General features: G+C 42.0%; 2 protein-coding genes across 2 annotated transcripts; both read right to left on the bottom strand.

Annotated features, from left to right (window-relative positions):
* Positions 1 to 6: 6 nt before the first annotated feature.
* Positions 7 to 10,443, bottom strand: tesca (tescalcin a). Its single transcript, XM_079221894.1, has 8 exons — positions 10,345 to 10,443; positions 7,322 to 7,391; positions 6,694 to 6,774; positions 5,259 to 5,398; positions 1,861 to 1,922; positions 1,026 to 1,133; positions 902 to 949; positions 7 to 812 (listed from the first exon to the last, which is right to left on the bottom strand). The coding sequence occupies exons 1-8, from the start codon at positions 10,415 to 10,417 to the stop codon at positions 720 to 722; spliced, it is 675 nt and encodes a 224-aa protein (XP_079078020.1). The 5' UTR covers positions 10,418 to 10,443; the 3' UTR covers positions 7 to 719.
* A 621-nt stretch (positions 10,444 to 11,064) lies between these two features.
* On the bottom strand, positions 11,065 to 17,460 carry fbxo21 (F-box protein 21; the record flags this gene model as incomplete). The annotated part of the gene is made up of 12 exons (XM_079222185.1): positions 11,065 to 12,206; positions 13,443 to 13,600; positions 13,690 to 13,880; positions 14,011 to 14,143; positions 14,246 to 14,425; positions 15,051 to 15,187; positions 15,302 to 15,438; positions 15,620 to 15,766; positions 15,985 to 16,106; positions 16,293 to 16,402; positions 16,545 to 16,680; positions 17,237 to 17,460. 12 exons carry the CDS (start codon positions 17,458 to 17,460, stop codon positions 11,965 to 11,967), a joined length of 1,917 nt encoding a protein of 638 aa, XP_079078311.1. The 3' UTR covers positions 11,065 to 11,964.
* Positions 17,461 to 18,381: the final 921 nt, after the last annotated feature.

The raw sequence follows: 18,381 nt of genomic DNA, 5'->3' as shown, positions 1-18,381 counted from the left end.
GTCATCATCTCTTACATTTATTTTGTTAATTCACACAATTCAGTACAAAGTCAGTATAAGTTGATCTAAGGGAAAAAGGGTTAGATTTACTCCCTAGCGGTCAAAAATAGTGGATTTTCACAGCAGTGGTTGCATCTCGGCAGAATAGATGCATTTAACCTGGAACGGTCCCGCAGCTGAAGAGGAATGCTATGTGCTGCAGTCTCAGTCTTTAGACGTCAGCCACAACAGATGACCCACGAAGGCCAGAGCGGCCACTGAGCATGTGGGACTTCTGAAGTGCAGCGAATCCTTCACATTGCATGCTGGTCACATGACAATTTGTAGAAAAGCAGGAGAATGCAGAGAGGTAGTGTTAGCTTGAAACCTGAAGAAGTGAATAAGAACGTAGCAAAAGATGGGAAAACAAATCTACTTGAAATGTGACATTTTGTAGCATCACAATGATAAAAATAAAAAAAAAAGGACTAATTTAGGCCTAAAAGTGAACTATAGGAGTAAACGACTGTTGACTCAAATACTTCCACCACCCTGTGAGTCTTTTTAATTTGTATAAAAATGTTTTTACTTTTACTTTGGTACTAGGTCTATAATTATTTCCCTCAATCCAAAAATATATTAGTGCACATCAAGTGTTTGGCTTCATCCCATGTAAGGACTGGAGAGGCTCTGCTAAAAACAGAAGCAACATAAACAATTTCTTCATAAGAACAACAGTTTTAGGAGGTGGATTTCCCACAAGACATTCTGCTGGTGTTCACATCTAAAAAGCGAACGTGCATCCTCGTCTCCATTTCCAGTCCTTTCAAAATCTGTGGGCAGATAACAAATGCTGTCATAAGTAAAAATGTAATTCAAAAATGAATCTTTTTTTTATGACCAAAATAGTGGAAGTGCAAACCTGTTCAAAATGGTCAAACGTAATTCCTTCATAGAAATCCTCTGGGGCCTGAGATGGAGAGAGTGTGTTAGAGGTGCGAAGGTGAGAATGTGTGGGAACAGTTTAGTTTTGGAGAGTTCGTTACCATGTGGGGCATGTTTGTGCTCGCCACTTCCAACATGGCGGCATCTGCTATCGCCCTGGCAGCCTCCTGCCCGATGGCGCCGCTCTTTGACATGAGCTCTTCTACGACCTTGGAGGAGAAGAATGGGGTCAGCCTTTAAAACCCGGAGCGGAAACTTCAGAGGCGGACGCTTTCAAATGACAGGAAGCGATTTCTGTGTCATACTATTACATTTTTATGACATAATTCAGAATTACCTTTTTGATGGCACTTTATCTTTTTATACAGACTGTAATATGACTGGCATTTTTATGGCATCGTATACTTGTGAGTCACATATTTGTGACTTTTTCCACGTACTTTACTATGGGTTTAAAAAGAAAACTATACTATGACTTTCATTTCGACTTCTTCGCCGTATGATTTTTTTAGACAGACTAAACTTACTATTTTTAATATGCTATACTTTCAGATACATCTGCTCCTTTAATTTAAAATGCCCTCACAGTTAGAGTAGTGCCTAATGCCGAAGCCTAATGTATAAAAATGATTGAATTTAATGTCCTATATTGAGGACAGAAGGAGGTCTGCTCTTTCCTACTGCAACTTTGAAATCCAGCCTAATAAAGGATGTGCAGTTTCATGACCACTTTCAAATAATTGATTTAATGTACGCATGTCCCATACTCTAAACAGGATAAGCGGTTCGGATAATAGATGGATGGATGTCCCATACTCAATTACAAAGAATTATTGAATTTGGAATCTTCTTTTCAGAGACACCATTAAAAGGAAAGTATAAAAAAGGCACATAACCATTCCAGCCATTGAGATGTATATGTGATTAAGTTCTTACCTTCCTGTACTCCACCAAAGTGATGACGCCGTCATTGTCTGTGTCATGCATGTTGAACAGGACTGGGATGGAACAAACATTTTGAGGTTAGTCTGATTTCTGAGGAACTTCCTGTCATAAACTACTTACGAAAAGACTTGAGGAAGTTGTGATTAGAGGAATGTTCAAGATGTAGAGAGATAACAAATCAGGTTACCTTGAGGTCACATCAGAGTCATAGTGAATGTAGTAAAGCATCACACTGAGGCAACAAACTCGTTTAAAATGCCACTACTTTCATTAACAGTGACATTTACAAGATTCAGCCCCATGAAAAACACCAATTTACTTCCTAGAGCAATGTCCAATGGCATTTCAACAGCGCTGCCGATGTTCTTCCTGAACGGTCAGGCTTCCTGAGGCAGACATGTCTTATTGTGACAGCAGGGCGAGCTGTGTGGATTTATGGGCACCAAAAAAAGATTTTAAAAAAGAAGAGAGAAATGATTCAAATCAATCCCCCAAACAGGTAACAGTAATCAGATTATTGGTTTGTGTGAAGCCAAGCAACACTCGCCATGCACTGTATAGACAGCCACAGTTTAGGATAGGATATCTACTTTAGTCATCCCTAAGGGGAAATATGGTTGTGGCCGCAGGAAACAAAGTTACATATAAGACAGTTAAGAAAATGTAATAATAAAAGTGCAAAAATGCAAAGTATATGAAGGGTGTAAATAAATATAGTATATACAGTGAAAGCAGTGCTAGGGATGTTGATGATTCAATTTACATATTTTGTAGTGTCATCTGGAAATTATCTCCTTTATCAAAATAATGTTTGTTTTTTATATCAGAACAAAATATCTGTACTGGCAACGAGACCACCTTGCTGCGTACCAGGGGAACTCATTTCAACTCTGATGAAATGTTTTCTTAAAAAAAGGAATCACAAAATCATAAATGAAAATTCTCAAACCATGGAGAGCACACTGCTTTTGGGTAATTATCTTAAATCACGACTCCATTTATTCTACAAGGAAGTTGTAAGAGTACGGCCCAAACTTCCCCCCCTTTTTTTCTTGACTGATTAGAAAACAAGGAAAAACCAGAGTTAACACATTTGTGGAAGTGAAGAAAGTCCTTGGTAAAAGTATCAATACAACGAAGTAAACATAATCCAATGCAAGTAAAAGTACTGCAGTTTTTAGTCAAAACGCTACTAAAGTGCACTTATGTACAGTATTAGAATAAATTAAATTTACATAACTGTTTTATAATATACTTCAAATGTTTTTTCAACAAATAAGCCTTCAGTCAAAATGGTAACAGAATTAAACAAGCATGAATTTGGAATAGCTGCGTAAATACTGGTTTTTAGTTGGGCTGTGACCTTACAGCATGTTTCAGGTCCTTTGTGTACAACTCCATATGCTACTTATCCTCAGAAGTCTCACACAACAAAGCAACGTCTAAGGGCCTTGCGGGGGAGCACCAGGTGGTCTTCCTCTCGGCGGGAACTTCGAGGTGAAGAACAACACACTTGCTTTTCTGGAACCAAGAAGCCCCAACAGAAAAACACTCAAGGAAGATCTGGAGGGAGCTTGGTCAAACAGGGCCAAACCTCCACCACCCGCCGGTCAGGAAGTCTTTCACACAGAGTATAAAAGGACAGCAGCTGAGGCAGGACCTTCGAGTAGCAACTTGGAAACATAAGATGACTGGGGTTTTCAACTCGGCTCCTCCTTGCAAGAATAACGTTACCAGAATAATGATTTTACACTTTTACACAGTACGTGAATGTGTTTAGTAGTTACTCTCCGTTATAGGTCCCTCTTTTTGCCACACACACTTTCTGCCAATTGGCATGAAAACAAACGCAGACCGTAACACTTGACCTCCATGCCAATGTTCTGCCTCCTAGGATTAAAACTGTGACTATAACTAAAACATTTTTCCGAGAAGTTTGAAATTCTTGGTGAGTTCTTCTACATTTCTTGGTCTCGTGCATTAGTGACCAATCGAGGACGGCTACAATAGAGTACCACAACATCATTTCAGCAATCTAAAACATTGACAGTAAATATGAGCTTTTGGTTGCAGGAAATGCTTCTTTTAAAGCTCAATATTGCACGATGCTATTTTTGGTCGTAATACTTCTGAACAACAAATAAAAAGAGAAATGAAGCAAAAGAGAATTCGTCCCTCAGAAGACTACAATCCAAGGAGGATATTTTGCACCGCGAGAAAAGGGCCGTGGCAACTATTAGTCGAGTAAGTAACGTTATGCACTGCAAGATTTACCTGCGTGGACGACCCAGGGCAGAAATTGGCACTAATCCCCGTAATCTTGCCTCCTGCCACCTGTACTTAGCACAGTCCACGCTGCACATTTTAGACGCATCTTGTGTCCCTATGTACCCATCAAGTACAGCACAACACTCCATCTTATGGGTTAGGTCAAGGCAGTCCCAACTGCATGGATGAGGAACAACTTCAAACAAAGTGATTCTAACTTGTTTGAATAGCATCTGAAGCGTTTTGGAGGGCAACAGTCAGCTAAGGACATACCCAAATTATATTCTACCTGGAACATCGGAGACAATGGCCTCATTCTGTGGCCAGTGCATTTGTTTTAATTTGAGTAAACAAATTTGTTCAGGAATGTTCAGCATCTATACCAAAATGTGCCTAAAGGGGCCCTTAGGCTAGATATATACAACAGGGCCTCAAGGACAAACCTAAAATGTAAACTTCTTACATTTCAATTAGCCGACGCTTTTATCCAAAGCAACTTACATGTTTGCTCTATAAACCGTAGACACAGCAACGGGGAGCAATTTGGGGTTAAGTGTCTTGCTCAAGGACACATCGACTTGGACTGGTGGAGCCGGGGCTCGAACCACCGATCCTCTGATTGAAAGACGGGCATGCTTACCACTGAGCTACAGTCACCAGTTTTTCATCCTGAAATATCTCCTGAACTATCTCCTGGAATTAATCCACGGAGACTATAAAGTATAATCTAATTGTTTTATGATATCTGAGGCTTATTTGGTGGCGACAAATGATCCCATCCATTGTGACAGGTGGGATTGCGAAGCTGCCGCTCTGGCCCCGTTCCCAACCGAGCCGAGAATACCCACAAGCCTCTCCAATGAGACGGCTGACATGCAGTGAGGGATCCGGTGCTCACACACGCAGCTATGCACCGCCGCAATCTTTCCATAACCACTGACATGCCGCGATCTGTCATCTAGAACGGATGGTGCCTTTTTCCTGGTATTTTGTAATTGAGGCACACGCAAAAGGGAGACTCAGGAGACCGACGCTTTCGTCATAGACTGACAGCTGAGAATCTCACCCAACAGGTATATCTAGTTGCATCCAATACTGTTTTTAACAGCTCAGTTACTCACAGCGAAGCTTCTCTTTCCTCATCTCTTCCTTCTCCTCCACCGTCATCTTCAAGGTCGGAGGGCGGAAGTGGGACATGACCATGAGGAACTGCTCGAAGCCAATCTCCTCGCTGGAGCCCACCTGGTCCTGATGCTGGTTCCTGGGTCACAGATGGAAGAAACCAGAGTTTAGGAATTATGAAATCAGGCAATGCGGCTTTTCGAAGGTCTACAGTAACAAAGTATTTTCTCAAGTTGTAAATCAACCATATGCAGATTGCAAGTGTTCAGGTTTTGCCCTGAAAATATGACATTTTGATCGTTGGACTCTAAGGGGTCGATGATGCCCATAGAATCTAATTTTTCTAAAATAATTTACTGATCTATTTTTGCATTTAGTTCCTTGTGGATATTACTTGTGTAAACAAAAATCAGCTGGTTTGTCGGACGGTTCATATTGTGGTTTGGTCTGATTTTACAATGTCAACAACTGTCTCTGTGCAACCATAAATCCACCAATTAGATGTTGTATCCTTTAGGTAGTGTGTGGATTATACATTTTGTTTTTCACAATCTGAATCACATTTGTATTGAACATTAATACATGTTACGGCTTGTTTACAACAAAAACAAAAAAGGTTATGTTAGCTAGCTCGCCGCTTCTCCTCGTTTTCAGTCTTATCGCTCACCTGCTTCCTATTTAATGTACAGGCATAAGAGCGGTATTAATCCTCTCATCTAACTCTGGGCAAGAAAGGCAATGTGCATATTTTCCAAAATGTGAAACTACTCCCTCAAATTAGGCTCAACACGTAAAAGAAAATAATCATAAAACAGTATCGACAGCTTTTGTTTATGCTGTTTTCTATCATATTATCAGCAGATAAAGGCTGATGTCTTATATTTATCATACCAGTTGGCTCTTTTACAAGCCTTTCATAATAACAATAAAGACAGTTAAGCCTACTGTTCACAGACCATACAATAGGAATGTGGTTTTGAAAGTTTTTTTGAATATATGCCTGTAGGAGCCAAATGAGATCAACATTGTACCTAAATGTGTACACCGGGTGGCGCTGTGTTGTGTTCTGGGAGTGGCTATATAATCAATCAGTCATGATTGACGGCAGGTGTTGGACCCCGGAAAGGGCAAAAGGTTTTGACCGCTTCGACAGTACAGGTTGGGAAAGGGTAATTGTTAGGCATCTAGGAAGCCTATCCATGTCCTAATTGAAAGACAATAAATCATCTTACTCATACAACTTGTCGTGGATCACTAAAAGAGGACAAAGGAACACGTTTGATCGAGGCACATCATATAGCGCGTCAGCCAGACCTACCCGAAGGGAAAAACACCTCAGTAGCCCAGGTGTAGGACCGGGCTCCTTTAACAATGCCAAAAGAATTAAAGAAAGAGACAGACAGAAAGAGTGTGGTGGAATACAACTGCACTCACCTTTTATCAAAGAACGCACCAATAATCTGCTTTCTGATGGGGTTGTTGGCGAGTGCTGGCATGCCGTCCAAGTGCTCTCTACTGCAGTGAGACAAGAGACAGTCCATCATCACAAAACAGGTACTTCAGTAGCAGCAAGCTGTAACAACACTGGACGTTATTTATGGGAAGTAACATGAACAGTAACTTTTCTAAAGGTAAACTGTGACTAAATACCTGTCATGTATAATACTTGTTCCTTTTAAAAGGGAAGGAACTTGCCACTTTGACTGTGTTTGTACTGTATATGAGTGAGTGTGTGTTTATACGTGAGTGTGAACGTGTGTGTGTGTGTGTGTGTGTGCGCACAGCATGTGTCAGCTGTGTGCTTTATGCATCGACATGTTGTATTTGCCTAATATGTCTGTGTTTGCATTAGTTCAGCCTGCGCGTGTCACCACATGTTGCTTGTTTGTGTCGGTGCCAGTGATGCCAGCAATACCCACAATGCATCACTCCAGTCACCCTGCAGGTAGCATTTCCTCTTTAGTGGTAACTGAAAAGGCTAAATGGTTTCGATTAAAACCACACGCAGCTCCCCAGCAGAGCTTTGCCACAAGGTGTATTATTATAAAAAAACGTTAACTACCTTATTGTCTCTTCATTTCCACTCAGGTGCTGGAATCTTTTGTGAAGGTTCTTGATCTGTTCCAGTGAAACTGAAAAGAAGCAAAAACACCAACAACATTAAATTGGCATGTATTTGTATGCCAACACCCATCATTACTCCACACCCACCAGTAGGCCTCGTAAAATCCATCAATCGTTTGATGGAACAGAAGATTTAAGTGAGTAAAAATGTTGTATAATGTAATAATATACTGGATCATGATTAAACTGTTTTGGGTTAATCTAGTCAAGTACTCTCTAAGACTCCCTCTGCTATCAAGTTTAATGGAAAAGCAAACACCTGTTGTACAGGGATTGTCTTTTTATGCCATTTCAAAGGGTTCCCTGAATCATTAACTCACTGAGTGGACTATACCACACACTGAAAGGTTTACACATCATAATCTGGCTCCTCCTGCAGACGGGTTTGGCATTTTCAATTGTTTCGGTCAACACTTGGTGTTTATTTTGACCTCTTTCCCCCCCCCTTACAAGTGGGTGTTTTCAGTAGCAACTCTAGCTGCCGTGTGTGGGGTGAAGAATATGCAGAGACAGGCAACAGCCTCATGCAGAAACTAGTTTGTTGATCGGAGTGGGCGGTGTCTCTGTCACATGTGAGGGATCAGCAGGAACACACAACTAACTACAATGATGTAACAATTAGCAAAGTCGAAAACAACAATAGGACAGTTGGTATGTGCTCCACCACCAGGACTTGTGAGTGCAATGACTCATTGCATCAGTGTCAAGAACATAAAAGACCATAACAAAAATTAAAAAAACACAAAAGAGAAATGGGGTCCAAGCCCCACCTTAAGGAAATGAAGGCAATGAAATAGTTCAAAGTCTCACCCAGGCAGTATCAATAAAGTTGGCCTCAGTCTGGGATGAAAAGCTGATCCCTGCTGCTTAGACTCTGCATGCCACCAGAGGATTCAAAAGTATTCACATTCATTACTCAAGTAGAAGTATAGATACTAGGGTTTAAAAATACTTCTGTAAAAGTTGAAGTATCAACTCAAGCTTTTTACTTAAGTAAAAGTACTGGTTTAAAAACTACTTAAAAGTATAAAAGTAAAAGTAATGTAAGGGGAATGTTTTTTTTCCATGAAGGACAAACTCTTAAGCCGCGTCTCAGGGGCCTATAGTGCACTACCCCACCTTCCCCAAAACAATCATTTTTATAAAGGCCATAATGACTATAATGTTTTAAAATGTTATGTTGAAAAATGTGGGATGCACTAGGCTACCCGTTTCAGCTGCATATATGCCCATTTAAAATGATCACATTTTATTACAATGCAAATACATGAAGTACCATATGTGTACTGAGCATTAACATGCATTTCATGGAGCGGAAGACATGATAACTAATTGCCTATAAGTATTGTAATAGTGGCAGCGACTCCGACACAAACACTTAAAGCTGTGGTTCTCAAACTTTTTCTGTAAATAACATAATTGTGTGACTCATCTGTGCTTTTATAAATAACAGAATAAAGAAAATTGCAATCACTTTCAAGTAAATCAGATTGCCCCATCAGACAATGTTTTGTGCAAGTTCTATCTGTGCAAAAAATACTCATATTTAGCTACTACTAAATAGCTCATTGTGGAAAACAATAAGCTTTTAATTTTTTTTGCCAAACAAAACAGAATGAGTGCAGATATGTGAGCCATCACGTTGTATCAGTATTAGTGGAGCAGTGACCTGCTTTCCTCCACACATATGTTATAAACGGGGTTGTAGATTTGATACGGCCTCTCTCAATTCATGCTCAATATTGAGCTTAGATCTGTTTTTTTATTTTGAGAAACGCAACAGCAGGAAAAGACGAGCTCACGAAGCTCACGAAGCTTACGGCGTCGTGTCAAATCGCGCATGCGCAAGCGTAACCTGTTAACGGCGTACCGTAACCATTTACCCGAAAGTACAGGCATTTGTCCATGTATTTATTAATGACTTAGTCTTATATCCGTGTACTTTGTACTTTTGTAATATGTGAAGAACTCCGCTGCATCTTCACCCTGGGAGCGTTTAAAACGCAGATATAGCGGTCTACTTTTCACGCGACATATTTTTCGACGCTCTCTGTCCGCTGGTGTTTGTGCTCAGCGCTCACCTGTGTGCGCGCGCACGTATCTGTGGGCAACGGGGCGGAGAGGTTTTTTGTGTGTGTTTTTGAACGATGCAAACGAAACAAACCAAAATGAAATAGTAACGAGGCTATTTTTAAAATGTAGGGAGTAGAAAGTACAGATATTTGCGTGAAAATGTAAGGAGTAGAAGTACAAAGTCGTCTGAAAAATAAATACTCCAGTAAAGTATAGATACCCAACATTTCTACTTAAGTAAGGTAACGAAGTATTTGTACTTCGTTACTTGACACCTCTGCATGCCACTACATGCAAAGGCTTCACATCATCCTGCCCCTTTCTAAAAATACATCTACACACTTCTGCTGTTTCTGTCTGCTTTTTGTTTCATGGGAGGAAGACGGGGGTTTATGACGAGAAATAAATTGCGTGATCAGCATGTTTACAGCAGTTTGACCAACTCATGGCACCCGGGGATTCTTCTGATTTCACTGCATGCAAAGCTAAGAAGTGACAACACCAATGACTGCAGATATACACATAGCAATCTCATAGAATGGATCGTCTATGTAGTTTATCAAATATATAAGCAAGCATATATCTTAATAAAAACTACCAGCGCACGAATGGATCAACTTGAAGCTAAATCCCTGCATTTATTTGCTCAACGGGCGGCGTTTACATGGTATGATTTTACCTCATGCACTGATCCCAGCAGCATTTGACTTTCTAAATATTGATAATCGTAAAAAGAAAGCAGCTTTTATTTCCTGGAGGATCCAAATGCGTCACTGCCACCAGACTTTTACACCTCGAAACTGAACGCTGTAACACCAGCTTTCAACACAGATTCAGCACTTCTAAAACAGCCACGATGTAGAAGTTTTCTTTTTTTTTACTACTTACAGCCTGTTTTATCCGCCAGGTCCTGGTGCCGGTGCGGGTGCTTGTCCTCGGAGCGCGTCTGCGAAGCTCCCATCGCTGCGAATCCACGGGCGCGTGCGTGTGTGCGCAAAACCTGGTCGGACTGGCTCAACTTTTCTGCTGCTGCTGCTGCTGCTGACAGCGTCCAGGAAATATTTGGGTATCCTCAGGGTCCTAAATCCATGCAGCCAGTGCGTAAAGTAAGGAGTGGGGGGGGGGCATTGGCACCAGTACTCCTCTTACGCACACGTTTAGGAGAGATAATGGAGTTTCCTCCACCAAGAAAATCTGATGGATGATTTTCTTTTTTTTTACTTCAAATTAAGCAATTTCCCATTATTTTCCACCATAACTATCATAGATAACTTTCACCTCAAACATTTAATTATTCTGAAAACGTGCACCCTGTAAAAATCACGGTCTGTATATCTAAAGAGCTGAAATTGAGAAAACTCTTAAATAATATTTCTTTATATTTGAATCCCTCCTGTTTAAACCGCCCCACTTAGAGCACTGTCTCGGATAAATAACCTGCAGTCGTCCGGTTTCTTGTCACTTCTCTGCAGTAAAACCCGATTAGTACTGTGCATTACACGAGGGAAGAAAGGAATATTATAATGGAGCTCAGCAAAAATAAATCAGCGACAAGCTGGATTAAAACTTGAAACGCTTTATTGTTTTTGTAGGTTCCTCGTAGCGGAGAGTCATTTCGGTTTCAAGTCAACTGGGATGCTATTGGTTCTTCTTTTGTTTCAACCATTAACTGCTCAACAACACTAATGAGCCATGACATGTTTCACTTGTAAATATACAGGAAAAAGAACAAAAATAAACAAGATAATCTACAAACGTGAAAGTTTAACTTTCGTAAGTGCATGACACGTGATTAAAAGATAGGGAGGTAAAAGTAGGAGTCAATTTACAAAGTGTCTTCTGTATAGTCTTCTGTGTGGCACTAACTGGGGAGGTTGGACTATATGCTGGGTCTTATTTGACTGGTGCTGGGTGCAGGGAGTTGGGGTCAAGAGTCGGGGAGCATTCCTTGGTTTTAGGTAAAGGAAGATTTACAACACCTGGATACCCATCCTGAATTTACTCGTCCACTTAACTGTGTACTTAAAGTCTACATTCTTTTATTTCTTCTTCAAGCTGAATATTTATGCATTATTTTGGGTTTCCATGCATTTTTTTTTTCTTCTTCAAACTCAACTGCATTTGAGGATCCTGGATGATGACGATGACCATCGTCTAGGCCGCATCACTTTATAGTTCGAGCTCTGTTTCCCCAACAAATACACTGTGGTATCAGACGTGTGTTTCGAAACAGAAACAACCTTCGCTGCATGTTTTTCAGATATTTCTTTCCTGATCAGCACAGGAGCCCGACTGTGGTACGAAATCATATTTGTGAATCATTTTTCTTCACCAGTCCAGTTTCTGCAAATACTGTATACCGACTGTTTTTTCTTTTAACCCCAAACAAATTTCGTTACACACGTCCCTGGTCTTGAGTATGTGCAACAAAGCAACAGCTAAGTGGACTGTGGATGGAGAATGGGCAACCGGCGATCGGTCAGCCCGGGTCCTGACACAGCGGCGCTGCTACACGGGCATGGCTCGGTGGTTGTTTTGGTCCGTGGCAGAAGCCTGGTCCTGGTTCCCGAGGCCAGGTGAGAGTCTGTGGTAAAGCTCCTGCACCGTGCCCAGAGTTTCAACAATGTCCTCCGGGTACCGCGTCTGCAGTTCTTCGTTGGCAAAATAGTAGTTGTTGGCAAACTCGGAGAAGTAGCGTCCCACCTCCGGGTGGCCGATCTCCAGGGGCGCCGAGTGGGGCTCCAGGTTCTCTGAGGAACAACGACGAACAAGTGACATCCGGATTAGAGACCATGTCCATAAGATAGCCCACATTGTATAAACTAGTTCAAATGAGTTGAAGAAAGAGGGAATTCATACAAAACAGTCCCATCCATTAATGAATATACATACAGGACTCACATATCAACATATTTAGTTTATTAAGAAAACGTCAAATGTTTTGTATTTCGGTATCGCAGCTTCACGTCTTCTCGCTTCCCGCGAAGCAGACGGAGCGGCGCATGCGAGGCAATCGATGCAAATTCTCTTCAGGGTTCGTAGGGAGCAGAGTCTGCAGGGTGAATGTTGAGGAGGTGGAGAGGGCAAAGATAAGACGTACAAACAATGAAAGCTGTGTCTCGGCAGCATCAGCAGACCGAGCCAGTAAGGGCAAGGGTTAATCCGAGTCAGGCTATCGGGGAGGGGCTTTCTTCAGTGGGCAAAATGTACAAAAGGTCGTCATGCAGGATCACTAAAGTGTTATTTCTTTCTACTCACTAACGTATTAATGCTACGACTCGGTATTAATGCAGTAGTCTGCATATATTGGTCCAGAAGTGTTGGACACAGACAGTATGAACTTCACACAAAAACTACTAACACGACATCATTGAGTCTCATGTGGTTCATTAAGTTAAACATAAAGCTTCCATCATGTCCAACAAGCCACAGACTGACGTGCGAGTACATACGACAGGGATTTATTCAGTCGTCCCGTCTGCAGTTCGAATAGATTCGCTTAGTTTCCTCCATGGAGCAGTTTGTCCACATGCTTCTATGACAACGTAGAAATTTTAGTGTTGCCGACTTCCTCTCTTCTTATCAGCGGGCGGTTTCCTTTTTATGTTTATTTTAGTAGATCAATATATCCGTTTGTTATATGTTGCAATTTGTTATTCTGTCTGCATTTCCCCCCTCAATAACTCTCAAAACTATGTACATAAAGTAGGCATGCATAGCATTGTTTTTTTTTGGCCTCATAAATGCATTCTGGCTATGGCCTTTTGCAAACCATGATTTATTTGTCTGTGTCCGGCCATTTCACTTGATTTATTAGTAGTTAGTGGGAGCAATGATACATTCCTTGCAAGGACATTCATCAAAACGTACACATGTCAGGATTTTTTTCTCCCCTTTTTAAATTTCATCAATCACCACATTGCCGGTAAACACTTCCTCACTATGATGACAGTTTCCGTCGCCATACTGGTGTCCAGGATCCATACCTTGTGCTGCGTAGCGACACGTCCCGTCCTGCACGAGGACATTGTAGAAAGGCTGGTTGGCCCCGTTGGACAGCTGGTGGACCCTCATGGTGGTGATCCACTCCTGACTCATGGTGCACTTTGGGTCCCAGCCGTAGATCACACAGTTGTATCCCGACCTGGTGGAGGCAGATGGAACGGGACAGACACTGTGAGACGGTCGCGATGAGGCGCGCTAACGGAGACGAGGGACGGCCGCGTGACCCACCTCTTGTGTTTCATGATGAGGCCGACTGAGTACTGGACCTCCAGGTGTTCTGGAACGCTGCGCTTCTTCACCTCGGGTGTGACGGGATGCTTCTTGTGCTGGATGTGCTCCAGCGTGTGCTGCACCAGGTAACCCACCGCCCCGTGCTGGGAGGGATCCAACGCCTGAATGTGCTGCAGGATGTCTAGCACCTGGAAGAGAGGACAATGCGGTTAGTTGATGTGAACTATGGCCTGAACAATAAGTGCTTTGTACTGAAAGATAGTTCATATTTTATTGAATTCAATCCTATTAGAGTATTAAAAAGGTGTGTGTTCTGACCTTTTCTGGCCAGATGCCCAGATGGAAGTAGAGGCGTGCTTGCAGCAGCAGGTACTGCACATTATCTGGGTTTATAGTGAGGTAGAGGTCCAGAGAGTCTCTCAACAGCTGGTAGGATTTCTCATTGCCCTCCCTGAAAGGAACCACACAGTGCAGATAGAGGCATTTGTTCCCATTAAAACACATCACAAGCAGAAGAGTCAGCAGAGACAGCCGGGTGTCCAGGTTCTCTTACCCTCGTTTGCCGATGTTGAGCAGGTTCCCCACCATCCTGAGCAGCACCTCGGTGGTGCTGATGGCGCTGTAGTAATCTGCCGTCACCTGGTGGCCAATGAGGTACTCGCACTCCTTGGCGGTCAGCTGTTTGCCTTTACCAAAGGCATCGATGTAGACAAAGTCATAGATGTCCTCACTCCTGCCGGGACAAAGTTGAACAGAGCTTTCATGTAAATACATTTAGCAGAAATCAATGCAAATTGCAACCAACTGAAAGTTATCCCACGTGCGAGGAGAACTACCTCATTCTGTAAAAGGTCATACAAATCCAATAATTGATATATTCCGGGTGATTATACACTAATGAAAACATGCTTAAAAATAGAGATGCACTAATACGACTTTTTAAGTGCCCACACAGGCTTTGGGTGTTAGCTGATACATAGTGCTGATCAGACCAGTGTTAGATTAATACATAAATAAATAAATGGACAGGAATGGGAACCAGGGTTTGATAAGGATGGAGATTGACAAGAATAATTAGATTTAATAAAACCTGAAAGGATCAAAATGTGTCCTACAGATTGAAGACACAATGTAACGTGTAATGATGTCAGCTGTGTGGGAGACCAGTTCTGTGCAGAGCCCCATATTGTTTTAAAGCATTTTAAAGTGTGTCAAATAGATGCGATTGAAAGGAAAACAGTCCTGTGAGTTAACTAATCCTTCCCGCTCTGCTCTCCCCCTGAAATCATGAGCCGTGTGAGAGACAGCTCAAACTCTTAAAGACAACATGTAGAGGAACTTTCTTTTTTTAAACGTACCCTGTGGGTTTTTGGCACCAGCGCAGCAGGAAGTGATTCGGAAAGTTTACAGGTTCCAGCTGAACCCCCAGCTTTCGGGCTAAATTCATGTAGAGGACAGAGAGGCTTATAGGAATGCCTGTACGGCGTAGTAGCACCTAAATGGAAAAGGTCAGTTCAGTAAAAAGTAAAAAACTGAAATGAAAAACAGCTGAGAAATGATTGTAAAGTGTGCAACCAGAAATTATTTCATTATTTCATGGACGATCTACCTGGTGGATGTAAGAGTTGAGAGGGTTGTAGTAGTCAAACTCGTTGCCTTTGTACTGAAGCTGCTCATACAAGACAGAGTTCAGGGCGGACACCACCTGCCTCTGGAGCTCGAAGTCCTCTATGACTGAACCGTCACCTACAGAATACACAAGAAAAGACACTTTATAAGGAAACATTTGAACAAATATAAGGGTATTGATTTTTTTCTTCCTCAACTATTTACTGGGAATTGAAGTCCATGCCTCTGGACTTTAAGTGCCCAGATATATTTAAATAAATAATATATATTTGTAGTTTTTCAAATTTTGAAAGCCCACCTTGGGCAATGCGCAGGCTGGGGTGAGAGGGGTTCTTGATTTTCAGCATCTTCTTCACTTTTTCTGCAATCTCATCCAGCTGTGCTGATATGCTGTTCAGTGTTACATCAGCCAGGGGGTTACAATACTGATCAACCAGTATAGCACCTAGAGGGGCAGACAAGACCAAGAATAGATGCTGCCTGCATTAATTATTTGAACAAATAAAAACTCAAAAACATAAAAAAAATTAAAATGGGAACATGTGATGCCTTATTTAGCTAATCCCTAAGTAGCACAAACATACAGCTGGTGTCAGTAGACATTTAAGATAAACGGAGGCAGAGCATGCAACTTGAGCTGTTTGACACATATTCACGCCTCACCCTCCAGAGATGACTGCTGATCTGCAGGCTGCTCCATGAAGGTCTTCAAACTCCTCAGGATGTTCTGTTGTCTTAGGAAGTAAAGGATTTTCTTTGCATAGTACTTCAAGGTCAAGCTTTTCCTAAGGATGGGCACAAAACGGGAAAGAGAGAGAGCGAGACGTTAAAGGGCAGGATCTTCATGAATCAGGATCAACACGACCCAACACCCTAACCCATTAATGATTGCAAAAACATGCCGTGTGTGTGTGGGTGTGTGTGTCTCAAGTGTTGGCGTTTTGCAGTGCGTTGCACACCGCCGCTCCCACCTGTTGTCAGAGTTGAGTATGAAGAGGAGCTCGTCTTCGCAGAAGTGCTCCGGCATCCCGAGTGACTCGATCTCTGCAAAGCTGTCTCCCAAAACCTGGCCAACGCACGGCTGGGTCACAGATCTCTGGGTTAGTTTGGAACATCGAAAGCTCCCATTTTCTTGCACAAACATCTGATTAATGTATCAAGCCAAGCCTAATGTAACACAGTCACGATGGCAATGTATTTTTGATAAAAAATAGATTACTTACAACTTCTGTGAAGAATCTCTTTGAGATCGATTCCACGGTCCTTCGTATTTGTATGCCAACTCGATGGCGTGTCTTGTATTCTCTGAGCCAGTCACAGCACTCGTTCTGACGGTAAAACATCTGCAGCCTCGGCCATCTGTTGATGACAGCGCTCAAAGTTAGTTAGGCAGCATAAGACATGACTGTGACACCGTGCATCCTCCTGCTGCAGACGTGGTTTATCTATTTGCACAAACAATCAGGAGAACAGTCAAGTAAGTCGGTATGGAGGGCTGAGCTACTTTTTTTTTGGCATGAGTTGCACCCTCCTGCAGCACACAGTCTACATGTAAGCATTCAAGGTCACACAAATTCATTTTTTGTGGGGGGAAATACAACATTTAATTGAAACTTGTGAAAGATTTAAGCGCAGAGATCGACAAAATCGCCAGTAGTCTGCAGGAGGAGAAGCTGTGCGGCTGGCCTGGCTGATGATGATGCACTTGGTGCATCAGCAGATTGGCAACGTCTGACAGCTGCCTGCGAGTTCGCAGTAAGAGGAACCCATCTTTGATTAGAGTAGAGCGGTTTAGCGGCTCTAAACAAGACGCATAATAAAAGGGCAGGCAGACGAGGCTTGGTAGATAGTGGTGAAAAAGCCACCAGAGGCCATAACTCCGACGAAATACCACAGGAAAAAAAACGCGTAGCACCTTAGTTTGTACTGGTGTCCCCAGACCTTCCCCCTTCCATGGCAGACGTCGTGTAGCCGCTTGCAGCAGCAGGAGACGTTGCAAATGTCGACGTGTTTGAGGACGGCGAAGCACAGGATGTGTTCGAGTAACTCGGTCGGCAGGTCGGTCAGTTTTTTTATTTGCGAGTCGGAAATGATCCCATTTAGATTTTGTTGCCCCTCTCCGGCTACAGAAGTCGCCATCTTTACTGTTTACCCCGATTACCTCATTGCTCAGGCGCCGCCCACTTATGGCGCAGGGGGCATGGCTAGGGGCGGGGCGAAGGAGGTGTTGTGCATTGTGATTGGCTGTTCGGTCAAGGAAAGCGATGCAACCTTCAGGCTCCTTCATGCGCCTCGGATACACTATAACATATATACACACACACACACACACACACACACACACACACACACACACACACACACACACACACACACACACACACACACACATATATATATATTGTTTTTCAAATACACTACATGCATTATAATTACATGTAGTGTAAAACAGCTGATCCACTGAAAACACAGGTAGAAAATCCACGGCCTGCCACTGACACACACACACACACACACACACACGCATATGTGTATATATATATATATATATATATATATATATATATATATATATATATATATTTATATGTATATATTTTTTTGTTTTTAACAGAAACAAAAGTGAATTTACAAAGCGCTATTCCAGAAAATGATTCAGCCATCAAAAGAAACTTTTAAAAGGTACTTGACCAACCTTGCAGGATGTCTTCTGTCAGTGAGCATTAGAAATGTCTTCTACAAAAAAAGACGAAAGAATTAGGGATTTCAAAAGAACAAATTAGGCATGCAATTTACTAATATTTTCATGATCGAATAATCTGTCAATTACATCCTCTGTGAATCATTTAGGCCAAATGATTCTAAGATGTCAGAAAATTGTGAAAAATGGCCATCTCAATTTCCTAAAAGCAAAGGTGACATCATCAATTTGCATGTTTTGCCTGACCAACAACACGGATGTTCAGATTGACGAAGAAAAGCAGCAAATTCTCACTAGTCTTCTCTAAAACTATGAATGTGTTGGCTTTTTTTCTTGAAAGATTCAGAAAATAGTTGCAG

Source organism: Taurulus bubalis (genome assembly GCF_910589615.1).
Source record: "Taurulus bubalis genome assembly, chromosome: 8".
NCBI lineage: Eukaryota > Metazoa > Chordata > Actinopteri > Perciformes > Cottidae > Taurulus > Taurulus bubalis.
Note: the sequence above shows the minus strand (reverse complement) of the source record. Positions and strands in the feature narration are given on the sequence as shown.

What these genes read in the sequence shown, in the direction of transcription:
- tesca (XM_079221894.1), bottom strand. Translation starts at nt 10,417, where the DNA reads ATGGGAGCTTCGCAGACGCGCTCCGAGGACAAGCACCCGCACCGGCAC. An exon ending in GGAAATGAAGAGACAATAAG is followed by an intron (nt 6,775 to 7,321) that starts GTAGTTAACGTT and finishes GTCTCACTGCAG; the next exon opens with TAGAGAGCACTTGGACGGCA. An exon ending in GGTGCGTTCTTTGATAAAAG is followed by an intron (nt 5,399 to 6,693) that starts GTGAGTGCAGTT and finishes TCTGTGACCCAG; the next exon opens with GAACCAGCATCAGGACCAGG.